This window comes from Podarcis gaigeae (genome assembly GCF_964106915.1).
Source record: "Podarcis gaigeae genome assembly, chromosome: 12".
Lineage (NCBI taxonomy): Eukaryota > Metazoa > Chordata > Lepidosauria > Squamata > Lacertidae > Podarcis > Podarcis gaigeae.
This window is the reverse complement of record NC_139688.1, coordinates 19456010-19469517: the sequence shown is the minus strand read 5'-3', so window position 1 is coordinate 19469517 and position 13508 is coordinate 19456010. Positions and strand designations below refer to the sequence as shown.

Sequence of the window (13508 nt, the reverse complement as noted above, 5' to 3'; positions counted from 1 at the left end):
TTGGATATCCGACCAGTCATCAACGACTTCATATTCAGTAATCCAGTCAGACGGTCGACATTTGCACCTTTCTAAAGACACTCTAGCCCTAATAATGGTATTTAGAGCAATATTGAAAATCTTTATAAAATAGAGAATTAAATACATACAGAATGTTAAATTTTCAGTTTCGAAATATTAGTACTAGTTTAGTACTGTATAGTACTGTATTAGTTATTTTCAAATACTTAAATATTTTTAGGGTGTAAGACCCAATTAAAGCCTGTTATTTACATACAGTATTACAGTATTTACATACAGTATTAGGCATACTGTATTAACTTTATTAACTGTATTAAAGCATTAACTTTGAGATATTATTTTTATTTAATGAACCCTCAGCCTTATTCAAAGTAAGCTTAAATTAGCTATTTCACTTATTAATCAAAGTGCTATTATTGTGCGACAGCAATATTTTATATTTTATTCTTTTAATGATAGTTTAGGATTTATTTAAATATCATTTCAGTCTTTTCAGAGCTATATATTCACTGCTCTGTAGTAGTCTATAAGCATAATTGTTACTGTAAATTAAATTAGCTTTTTACGAAAATACCGTGCGTGTTTATGTTTTGTTTCTTTTTTCAAAGCCAAAAAGTGTTTCAGGCTTGTCGAGTTTCCCGGAGTGTGGAGTTATAGAGAGTCGAGTTTTCGGGGTTCTAATGTTGATCATATGACTCTAAAATACTTTTAAAAAACTTTAAAACTCACTAATTTTCATCTAAAATTTAGAAAACTTCCTGGGGCAGGACCCCGGTATGGGCCCCCCCAATATTTTTTATAAGTCGGCGCCCCTGGTTCCATCCACTTTTGCCACTGGGCCTGTCCATCAATGGCCTGTGGCTTCTGGAAGGTTGACCAGAAAGGAATCCAGTTCTCTGTCTGGAAAAGCTTTGCTCCCCTTCCTACTGTAGAGGATTGTTCCTTCAGTGGTATAATATGTTGTCATGTTAATAAGGGTCTTAAAAACAAAACAAAAAATAAAGATACTCTATCGTTAATCAGCCTGAAAGTCAGGGTGTGTAGGAAGTACAGGTAGCTACTATTATCCGTGCACACACAGTACACATTTAAAGTTTCTAGGTAATAATGGAAATTGCATTATTGTATGTAGCACAGTTATTTCAGCATATATTCATTTTTTTAATTACTGGTGTAAAATTGTTTTGCAGAGACTAAACTACAGGAGCTAGCTAAGCAAAATGAACTCTTTACTAAAGAACTAGAGGAAACAGTAAATGATATGGCAAAAGTGAAGCATCGTGTTTCAGAAAGAGCAACTGTAGCTGGAAAATCTCCTGGTGAGTAGGGACTGGGGGCCAAAGCAGATGCTTCCAAGAAAAGTGGCATGCAACTAGGTTCCCCCCCTTACTTGCAATCAGGGGGTGGAGATGACAGCGGTTCTTATTGGGAAGGCCTCCTCAGGTATATGAGGAGAGAAGAGATGTCTCCCCCCTCTCCTGCTTGCTTGGGACAACCCCCTTTTCCAGGGCCAACCCACCCATGAGACAGACTGAACAACTGCCTTGGGTGGGTGGTAGAACCCCACTGATAGAGTGCCTGAGTGGGTGCTTCCTCTGCTGCTGCTGCTAGTGCTACCAGAGAAGTGAGGAGCTTCAGCTTCAGCAGATGGTTCTGGCAAGCTCTCATGAGCTCTTTTGACAGTATGTATAAAAACGAACTAATAAATATAAAGAAAAAGGATGTGCAGAAAAGTTTTAGCTTGGTGGATCAGTACTTTCTAAACTTAATCATAAGGAGAGGGTTCACCCAGAAACAGTAGCAGTCAGCAGTGCAAAAGTGCTCTACTTACCAGGCTTCCTAATGCCAGTGCTGGTGAGAAGGTTGGTGTGGTCCAAGTGCAGCAGCAGGATCAATCTGCTGCTTCTGCTGGTGCAGCCACACTGACCTCTCCACTCCCCCATGCCTCTCCATAATCAGCAGCCATTTGGGCATTGGAGAGCCAGGTAAGCAGCATAGTTCCATCCTGTCCACTGTCTACTACTGCCTAGCTGTACCATCTCTTCTTTTGGCTTGAAAAGGAAGAAAAATGATAACTTGGCTGACTCAGCAGCACTTATGATCTTTACAAGAGAATTTATACATAGCCTTCTGTTTGCAACAACCGGGAGGACAGGGAATTAGCATATTTTTTACTGTTGTAATTTGGAGCACTGATGGGGAACTTGTGGCCCTCCAAATGTTTGACTACAATTTCCATCATCCTGGCCATAGGTTATGCTGGCTTGGGGTTAATGAGAATTGTGGCTCCAAACATCTGGAAGGTACCATGTTGGGCAAGGCCCAAACTTGATCTGTGTGATACTGTCATACTTGATCTGTGTGATACTGCCAGGGACTTATGCCACATTGAGGTTACTTTGCCACATTCCCACAAGTGTATCATTATGCTCCTTTGCCTTTTTATAAGATCTGCAATGAAAGATAAAGAGTTTGTTATTTCTGTGAAATAATTCCATGTTTAAGTCCTTTTATTTTACGTGAGCAATTATGAGTTTAGAAATTATTCTTCAAATATATGTATAATATTTCTGCAGAAAGGGAATTATATGAGCTGTTTGCAAAGAAGCAAGAGTTACAGCAAAAGTTGGAATCCAATCAGAAGGAGCTACTAGAAGCTCAGGCTCTTGCAATTGCTGAGCCAGGCAGTATCAGTGGTATGTATGATGTGATTTCTCATGCTGTTATCTATAGCATGACTTGAATTTATCCTTGAGCTCTCTGATAATGCTTCTTGCTTGCCTAGTTGGAGGAGTTTGTTTGTGTGTGTAGAAACTAGTCTGGCCCACTGTATTCTTATTTGTTGTTCTGCCCACTGGGCCCACCCACCAATGTGTTAGTAAGGGGCTTTTAAAAAACAAAAACAAAAATATTATAGTTAAAAGAAAATTTACTCAGCCTGAAAGTCAAGGTTTGTAGGAAGTAAAGTGCAACTAGTAATATAAATGCATATACAGTACACATTTAAAGTTTCCAGGTAATAAAGGAATTTGCACTAATGCGTGTAGCAAGTTATTTCAGCCTATATTTTGTTATCATCTGGTGTGAAATTATTTTGCAGAGACTAAACTACAGGAGCTAGCTGAGCAAAAAGAACTATTGTCTAAAGAACTAGAGGAAACAGTATGTGATATAGAAGAAGCAAAGGATCGTGTTTCAGAAAGAGCAACTCTAGCTGGAAAACCTCCTGGTGAGTGGAAATGGAGGGCCAAAGCAGAAACTTGCTAGAAATGTAGCATACAACTAGTTATTTTCTTACTATCAGGGAGACAGCAGTTGGTATTGGAAATGCAGTACAGTATGTGAGGAAGGAAGATATGTATGTTCCCTTTCTGGCTTGTTTGGGATAACCCTTGCAGCTAGAAGTCTTAGGGGGAAAACCCCATTTGCACCTGTGGAAACTTTCTCCCTAAGGCTTCGGCCGTGTGTTGGGGTGAAGCTAGAGAGGATTCATTCTTACCTTACTGCATATGTAGCAAACATCTAGGATTGCTGTTAATTATATTGATTTTTTGTTAAGGCATTTGTGCTATTTTATCCAATCCTTTTGGGTTTTATCAAACCCAATAAGACTCATAGACTCATAGAATTGTAAAGTTGAAAGGAACTATGTGTGTTATCTAATCCAACCCCCTGCAATTCAAAAATCTTTTGCCCAACATGGGGCTCAAACCCACATCCCTGAGATTAAGGGTATTATTCGTTTTCAAGAGATGATTCCAAGCCATTTCTTTCTGCAGATATGGAATTGCAACAACTATTGATAAAGAAGGAAGGGTTAAAGGAAAAGTTGGAATTGAACCAGAAAGAGTTGGAAGAAGCCCAAGCCCTTGCAGCTGCTGAACCTGGCAGTATCAGTGGTAGGTTTGCTATGATTCTTCATTTTGCCAACTAAAGTCTTGACATTAAGCTAAACTGAAAACCTTATGTTCAACGCTAAGCATCCATTGAATGGCTGTAGATTATTTTTGCATTAAGACCTGCACAGGTTTAAGATGCTGCACGGTTTGAAAAAAGGACCAATGCTTATTTTTATGTAAGTGCACTACAGCTGAAAAGAACTTGAACCATGTGAAAAACCTTATGAGCCATATCTGTCCTTAGAATAGTGATGCCAGAGTTCAGTTTTCCACCAAGGCTGGTGCTGTTTTTATGTTTTATTTTATGTTTTATTTTATTTATTACATTTCTATACTACCCTTCATCCAAGGATCACAGGGTTGTTTACAGTATAAAAACACAAAAATACCTAACATTGGTGGCAACTGTCTGTCTCAGGAGACATTGGAGTGTGCCTCCAGGGATGAAGTCAAACCACTGCATTAGCAGCACCAAAGTGACCTTTCCAGTGCTCAAGCCTGGGCAGTGTGTATGGAAATCCTGGACTGCCAAGATGACAAGACCCACCCCTTGGCCTCACTGTGGTCCAATGGAAAGCAGAGCAATATGTTTGGCACCAACTTGGCTGCATTAGTTTCTGGGAGGAAGCATACAAGATGCCATCCAACCATCTTAGGGACTCCACTCTGGATTTGTGTAGGGTTTATTCCGTAGCCTTTTCTTCTTCCAAAGATATCCCACAAGGCAGCTGAGAGTTAGGATCAGAGATTTCCTTCTTGTAGATGGAGTACCTTCCCAGGTTCACAATCCCCACCTACTCCTCACTTCCCTCTACAGCACATGCATTCTGAACTGTTGGACCCACTATTGGTCTTGCCCGCTCAATCTGTCGGAGCCTGTCTTTGCATGCAGGGGAAGTCTCTAACACACTGAGCACTTCAGACCCATTGGCCACCCTCACCTGGTTTAACCAGCTAGTCAAATCCATTCACAGGGTATGGCCACTGTTACGTGTTGACAGATTGTAGAAGCCACAAGTGAGAAATGAATGCAGGGTTGGGGACCAAAGGCGGGCAAACTACCTCATAAGGAGAACAACGTGTCCACCACCAGAGGTGCTACCCCTTCTCTAACACTCCATACACCCCCACATTACGTAATAACAAAGAAAAACAATAACCCCCTCCACAGTTTAAAAGGCTAGAGATAAACCATCTAGCCAAAGGCCTAGGAGAAGAGGAATGCTTTTGCCTGGCACATAAATATATTTAACTAAGGTGCCAGGCAAACCTGCCTGGGGAGAGCATTCCACAAGCAGGGAGCCACCACAGAAAAGGCCTGCTATCATGTAGCTGCCCTTCAGACGCCTAGTGGAATAGGACAATGAAGAAGTGCCTCAGATGATTATTGCAGGGTCTGGGTCGGTTCACGAGTGGGTGGGGGGACAGGTTGTTGAATGCTGCAGTCCTGAGTCATTTATGTATTGATTTGTTAAATTTTGATGATGTTTTTAACTTTGATGGTACAGACTGTCCTCTTGTTAGACAACTAACAAGTGAAATAAATATTTATACAGACTGCAGACTGTTTTATGGCCATGACCCCTAAACAGGCCTTTTCTGCAATTCTGCCTTTTATTTGGAACATCCTGTTCTTTGCTGTATGGTCAGCTTCATCTCTTACATGTTTTGGCATTCTTCAAAACATTCTTTTTTGGACTTTTCTGGATTGTTAACACTAGACACTGTACCTTTTTTTTAATGCTGCTTTTATGGTTTAGGTTTTTATATTGCTATTCTATTGGATGTTTTATGTTTATGTTTTTATGTTGTTCACATTGCTTCATGATTACTTTTAATAATAAACAGTTAATAAATATTTTAAAATAAATAACAAATAAATACCCCCATTGGTAATGAAGATCATTAGACTGGGATCTTGCTCCACCCTGTGGCCAAATGTGGGAAAGATGAACTGAGGAAAGCAGACTGATGTCTCTCAGTGTTGTTTTGGGTGGCACTTACGGTACATCTACCCACAGGGTGTCTGAATTGAATGCACATTCTGTAGTTAAACCTCTTTGTGCATTTCATACAGAGAATAGTTTGAGGACAGATACATCTTTCATTCCAAAAGTAATGCCATGCTTTCATACACAAGAGGAGTTGATTTTGCTAACCCTTTGTCCTGTGCCATCAAATCAGTCATGGCACACTTTAGTTGTCTGCCAGGCAGTAAAGGTATATAAACGTAAAGGTACCCCTGACCGTTAGGTCCAGTCGCGGAGGACTCTGGGGTTGCGCGCTCATCTCGCTCTATAGGCTGAGGGAGCCGGCGTTTGTCCGCAGACAGCATCTAGGTCATGTTGCCAGCATGACTAAACTACTTCTGGTGAACCAGAGCAGGGCACAGAAACCTGGTTGACCTTCCCGCCGGAGCGGTACCTATTTATCTACTTGCACTTGACGTGCTTTCGAACTGCTAAGTGGGCAGGAGCAGGGACCAAACAATGGGAGCTCACCCCGTCACGGGGATTCGAACTGCCGACCTTCCAATCAGCCAGCCCTAGGCTCTGTGATAGACCACAGCACCACCCGCGTCCCACTGTAAAGGTACATAGAGAGAACAAAATAAATTAAGGGAGATTGCCTTTTTGTATCCTTTCACAACTTTAGGGAGGAAGATGATAAATACAAGATTATCATGTTGGATTAGAGCACATACTATTAAGGTTTATAAGTACATTCCACCAGTGACAGTACATTCCATAAGGGTAGCAGCTACATCTGCAGTATTTGCAATGAGTGCACTATTAGTTGAGGTATGGTAGGCAGCAACCTGGACATCTCCCAGCACATTTGTATATCATTATAAGTATGCTTCTGCAGAAGCTACATTTAGAAGTAAAGTACTATGGCAAGTTCTTCTATCTTAAGCAGCCATTTAGATGTAGTACATCCCAGCCTAATGACCTTCATTACCAATGGGAGAAATAATTATACTTAGCTTAAGGATATTTCTATCATTTTTACATTCATTTCAGTTGTTGTGGGTTTACATTTATTTACATTTGTTCAATGTAGTATTACATGTTTGTATTAGTGTTGAAGTAGAATGTTGTTGTTTTCTTTATATTCTGTGATGGACGTATGAATGTGTGAATGTATTTGAGCTTGGTGAGGATGCAAACTAGTGCATTATTTGAGAGCCAACCTATTTCCCTAAGTTCATCTTTCCTGTCTTTGACCAGAAGGAGAAGCAATATCCCAGCCTAAGATCCATTGTCCATTAGCAATGGAGAAATATCATTTATATAAATGGTTCTCAGTTAGCTAACTACTGTGGACTCCCCCTTTCCCCCCAAAAGTCAAGCCATGGACCCCCTACTTTTGAAAATTCCGATGTCCCTATGGTAGTTCTTGTTATGTTAAGGGTCTGTGGACCCCCTGGGTGGTTTAGGATCCATGGACCACGAATTGGGAACCATTGCTTTAGGTAATTACAATACTTTGATTACTGAGATAATGTATATAAAGTAATTTGAACAACTAGCATTATAAATGCAAATTTTAATTTTTAAAATTTCCAGATATTGTTAACATATCAATTGCATCGTTGTATTTTGAGAAGTTTTTTCAACATATATTATTACTTTATTATGAATTGGCCTGTAATTATTTTTTAGAACATAAACTGCAGCTGCTCACTGAGCAAAGAAAGCACTTGATTGCAGATCTAAGGGAAACTGTGCATGATGTTAAAAAAGCTGAACGTCGTGCTGCAGAAAGGACTCAGCAGGAACCACCTATTGGTAGGCAAATAATTGTTTTGTTGCAAGACAGTTGTGCCGCTGTCATCTATGTGGAGATACAATGAGACATAAATTTAGCATCTTTCCACTGTTCCCGGAAGAATTTTTGTTAGCCACTTTGAAGCTTAAGGAGAGTTCGGGTGAGGAATACAAGAAAAGAAGAGTTTGGATTTGATATCCCGCTTTATCATTACCTGAAGGAGTCTCAAAGCGCCTAACATTCTCCTTTCCCTTCAAAGAAGTGTGACTAGCCCAAGGTCACCCAGCAGCTGCATGTGGAGGAGCGGAGACGCGAACCCGGTTCACCAGATTACGAGTCTACCGCTCTTAACCCCTACACCACACTGGCTCTCAAAGAGGATTTGTGCACAGCCTCCTCTTTCTTATTGAAAGAAATATGACAGATAAACAAAGCATTAACTGCAGGGGGCAGAGGAGCACATTGTGCTCAACTTGGACTTTGGGGTCCATCTTTTCAGATATATGTCATAGATCATAGTGGATTCTCAGAAAGCTAAAACTTCTTACAGTTACTTTGCTATAGTCCCAGAACACAGGGAATATGAATACATTATTTATAATTTTGTAATAAAAATATAATTTATGAATACTTTTTGCCTTTTAAACTGTTTTCAAAAAATGATTCCAAAAATGATTCCAAATTTCTCTTTGCAGAAATGGAATTGTACAGTTTATCAATTAAGAAGGAAATGTTGCAGGAAATGTTGGAAGCCAACCAGAAAGAGCTAGAAGAAGCCCAGGCTCTTGCAGCTGCTGAACCAGGCAGTGTCAGTGGTAGGTTTGCTATGATTTATAAAACTTGCAAGCAACCATTATACACTTTTAGATACTTAATGCTTCATTAATGTATATCAAAGTTTGGTCTGATATAGTGTGAAATTATTTTTAGAGCATAAACTACAGGAGCTTGCTGAGCAAAGAAAAAAACTGACTGCAGAACTAAAAGCAACAGTATACAATATTAAAAAAACACAACGCCGTGCTTCACAAAGAGCTGCACTTGAAGCACCTGCAGGTATGTATGGTATGAAAGATAAATAGTTTTTGAAATGCACCTGCTTCAGTGTTGCAAGCCCGATCGTCACTGTGCCTGTCAGAGAGAGGAGACACCTTTCCATCCTGCATGGATTGCACTACAGCAGAGAATTAAGAAATCATCAGTGAAATAGTTACAATCTAAAAAACAACTAAAAATTAAGCTAAACTTCACAATTATAGCAAAATACATATTATATGATTAACAAATCTATATGGCATTTGTAATCTATAAAACAATGATAACATTATCAAAAGGGCAACTAAAAAAAATAAGCTAAGCACTGTTAAGTTCATACACAGACTCCCTACGCCCCCATGACTCACATTCTTTCACTCTGTTCAGTTCATTAAAGTACACATAATTCCCATGGTTAAGCCAGTTCAATCTGATGCTGAACTGGGTAGTAGGCACTGGTGGAGATGGTAGGACTCTCAGGCCTACTGCCAATGGTAAGGTAGATGTTGACTCCTAATAGCCGGACCAGGTGCTGTTTATGAGGAACTCTTCCACGTCACTCTCAATATTTAGGAAGTCCATTCCCACTCAAAGTCTGAGGTGAGCCTTTCCCTCTGGAGCAATGAGTCATGGCTGCACTCAGTGTAGAGGCTGACCAGGAGGTCTAGCAGTGCTTCTATTCTCAGGCTGCTTTCACTGCACTGCAGCCTGTCCACCAACTGCTACTTTAGCTTCTTTACTGACATGGTGGAGGAGAAGGCAGGCACATATGTGACTTACAGTTTCATGCTGGATTTGAGGGGCTCCCTTGTGGGTGGGGTGAAGAGGATCAATAAATATTCATATGATGAAAAAGTTGATTTATCATTTTGATGAAATAAGGCTGCTTTTGAGAATCTTTCTTTGTACAGTGGTGCCTCGGGTTACATACACTTCAGGTTACAGACTCCGCTAACCCAGAAATATTACCTTGGGTTAAGAACTTTGCTTCAGGATGAGAACAGTAATCGTGCAGTGGTGGCGCAGCGGCAGCAGGAGGCCTCATTAGCGTAAGTGGTGCTTTAGGTTAAGAACAGTTTCAGGTTAAGAACAGACCTCCAGAATGAATTAAGTTCTTAACCCGAGGTACCACTGTATTACAAGCTTTTGTGACTAAATAAGGATGCTTGAATTTCCCCCCCAAAAGATAACTCAAAAACATTTCTGTTCACAGAAAGAGAATTATTTGAACTAGCTGTTAAGAAGCAGCTTTTACAGGCCAACTTGGAATCCAATTGGAAAGAGCTCCAGGAAGCTCAGGCTCTTGCAGTTGCTGAACCAGGCAGTATCAGTGGTACGTTTGCTGTGGTTTTTCATGTTATCAGCTACAGTTTTAAAATGTAAATTTAAAATGTGGATTTAAGGTATTTCTTACAGTTAAGATTATGTTCAATTTTAATGGGGCTTTGTGTGAGTGTAGAGGATTGTTTTTTCCTATAAGACTTGCATATTCTAATATGCTACACCATGTCAATAAGGGCCATTGCTTGTTTGTATACAAATGTATTGTGGTTCAAAATAAAAGTTTAATCATCATAAAAGCCAGGTTTTAGAAACCATATTTATCGATACTTATCAGAATAGGTTTCTTGTTAAGAATAATGATGTTACAATTCAGTCTCTCTGAAACAGTTTCTTCATATACATCTTACCATGTAATATTGTTTAATATTGATGAGTCTTTGAAAGCTGCTCTTATTACTGAGATAAGGTGTATGACTTAATTTGAGTAGCTAGCACTATAAATGCAAATACTGATATTTAAGATTTCCAGTTAATACTGCATACCAATTGCATAGTAATATTTTGTGTAGTTTTTAAAGCATATGTTATTATTTGTAATGTGTTGTTCTTTAATTATTTTGTAGAACATAAACTACAGCAGCTCATTGAGCATAGAAGACACTTGACTGCAGATCTAAATGAAACTATACATGATATGCAAAATGCTGAACGACGTGTTTCAGAAGGGGCTCAGCTGAAACAAGTCCCTGGTAGTTAATGATTAATATTATATAGTTTATATCACCGTATTCATATTGCCTCAAGTGTTGCAAGACAGTTGCATCCCCTGTCACCAATGTAAACATCAGAGGAAGAGGAGACATAAACCATGTATCCTCCCATTGTTCCTGATTCAGTTTTAAATCTTCTTAATAACTTTGCAGTTTGCAAATGGTATATAAACAATTATTAATGATTAGTTAATAAATTCACTAAAACAGAGGTGTGACAGAGGTAGTCTAAACCCTCAGGTCTGTTCAAATTTTATCTTCTGGCAGATAATTTACTAGGAAGTGCTCACTTTCTCCCCATCCTCCTTCATTTCAGTGATAAATATGTATGTGAAGTACACTATGTACATTAACCATCCTGATTCCATTCTGCTGCTGTAACAAAACATTAACTTGAAAGAAAGAGGGTGGACTTTGTGCTCCCCTCAGACATCCTAAGGAGGCCATCTTTTCACACTTCTCTCACAGATCATCATGGTGTATTCTCAGAGATTTAAAACCTCTTGAAGTTACTTTGCTACATTCCCAAATCAATTTTGTTTAACTCCTTCACTTTGTCTTGCAATAGTCATTGACAAATGAAGAAGTCATTTATAATTTTTAAAGAAAATTACCATTTATGAATACTTCTGCATGTTATCCAACCCTTTTCGATTTTATCAAACCTGATAAGGAATGATCACATTAAACTGTTTTCAATAGATGATTGCAAACCATTTCTTTTTGCAGAGATTGAATTGTATGAACTGTCAGCAAAAAAGGAATTGTTGCAGGAAAAGTTGGAATCCAACCAGAAAGAGCTAGAAGCAGCCCAGGCTCTTGCAGCTGCTGAACCAGGCAGTGTTAATGGTAGGTTTTCTGTGATTTTTCATACTATGAATGGCTTGACTTATACCTCCTTCTTTATAAATTATTTTATTTATTAGATTTTAAAAATATATTATAAAAACATATATTTTTTTAAAAAAATTAAAATTAGAAGTGACACACTGTGTTTATGAATATGAAGTAATTCGATCATTCAACTAGCATATAAAATTAAATATTACTATTTAAAATTTGTTTGTAATCTTACATACTAATTGCACTGTTGTTGTTTTTAGTAATTTCAGAATATATTTAAATTGAGTATGAAATTATCTGAAATTATTTTTAGAGCATAAATTACAGGAGCTTGTTGAGCAAAGAAGAAATTTGACTGCGGACCTAAATGCAACAGTTTCAAGTATACAAAAAGCACAGCGTCGTACCTCTGAAGCACTTCGATTTGAACCACCTGTTGGTATGTATGGAATGAAATACATACAGTATTTGAAATGCACCTAGCATGCATATTGCTGCAGTATTGCAAGCCCAATCATGACTGCGTAACTTGAAGTAACACTGGTCACGGCTTTTTCCCAGCCAGAACTCATCGAAACTCAGTTCCAGCACCTCTCAGGTAGACACAGTTGCCATTAGAGGACAAGGGAGGTGTTCATGGTGGATTCCAGCACCACTTTTTCTAGAAAAATAGCACGAACTATTTTTCTATTTAACTAAACTTAATTTAACTTTAGTTAACTATTTAAGTAAAGGAACAGTATTGCACTTTATAAAGAGCTCAATTTGAACAATTTGATGGTATGAAGAAAATAAAAGATGTATAGTTTTTGAAAAAACGCCAAACATTTAATCAAGAGTGGGCAGCACAATGGCAGCTGCTGCAACACTGTATCAGGATAGGCAGGATGATAACCAGACTGTGGCTTTATGGACGCATTGGCAGAGCCAATCTGATGCTCCTACCAGAATATTCATGCAACTTCAACCTTACTATATCCTTGTCCTATCATCACACTATCAGAGTAAACACCAGTGACTACCTTACCACACCACTATACCACCCTGGGTACTCCTGTCCTGATGTATGTTGACAAAAATACAACAACTAAAGCAAGTGAGTGATGTTCCTGAACAAATGTCCTGGACCTCTATGTCCGTTTATTTATGTACTACATTTCCCACAAAAAAATCTGTGCTCCAAGTGATTCACATAAAAACAAACATTTTAAATACAGTAGTATTGTTGAATTGCCTAATAAACAATATAACTTTTTTTAAAAAAACCAACCATTATCAACCCCCCTCAATGTATAGTCCCTCTCCCCTCACAGTTCCTCTAGAAGCTGTTCCCCTATGAAGGCTCCTATGACTGGAGGGTGAGGTAGGTGGAAACAGGCTTATTCTGGTGGCAAAGTCTCCCTCCCTCCCTTCACTTTTCATTTTCATTTAGAAAATATTTGTTGCTTTCCCAATCATGCTTCTGCACTACCAAGATCTAAACCACAGTTTGGCTTTGCAATTACGTGTGAATCTGGCCTTGGAGTTTGACTCCCCCAAATAAAACTTGAGCAGCAAACCATAAACAGTAAATCATGAGCAGTAAGCCAAGTACAAACCATGGTTACTGTTTATGGTTTGTCTAAAGTGAAACAAACTATGAATCCAGGTTTGCACAGAACATTAAGCCAAACCATGGCTTAGCTCCTGGTAACACAGCAGGAAGAGGACCAGGGGAGCACCAAAGTGGCTGCCATTTTCTGAATGTGCACCAGCATGCTTGCTTGTTCCTACTGAAGTGTAATTTGGCTTAGCATTACCAGTGAACAGATATGAGAGGATCAGAAATCACCTAGTACCATGGCCAGCAAGTTCTCTTGTGTGTTTTAGGAGTGAGGTGATGGTG

At 39.0% G+C, this 13508-nt stretch overlaps 2 protein-coding genes across 2 annotated transcripts in view; one reads left to right on the top strand and one right to left on the bottom strand.

The window, feature by feature from the left end:
* The window catches only part of LOC310827983 (integrin beta-1-like), a 437041-nt gene that overhangs the window by 331969 nt on the left and 91564 nt on the right, over positions 1-13508 (bottom strand). The window lies entirely within an intron of this gene.
* CCDC7 (coiled-coil domain containing 7) overlaps positions 1-13508 on the top strand; it is a 139935-nt gene that overhangs the window by 76977 nt on the left and 49450 nt on the right. Inside the window, exons 38-48 of the mRNA XM_083704491.1 lie at positions 1212-1340; positions 2598-2717; positions 3122-3250; positions 3801-3920; positions 7586-7711; positions 8387-8506; positions 8622-8747; positions 9940-10059; positions 10634-10759; positions 11510-11629; positions 11937-12062. Coding sequence (XP_083560617.1) covers positions 1212-1340; positions 2598-2717; positions 3122-3250; positions 3801-3920; positions 7586-7711; positions 8387-8506; positions 8622-8747; positions 9940-10059; positions 10634-10759; positions 11510-11629; positions 11937-12062 — 1362 coding nt within the window. The remainder of the gene's footprint in view (positions 1-1211; positions 1341-2597; positions 2718-3121; positions 3251-3800; positions 3921-7585; positions 7712-8386; positions 8507-8621; positions 8748-9939; positions 10060-10633; positions 10760-11509; positions 11630-11936; positions 12063-13508) is intronic.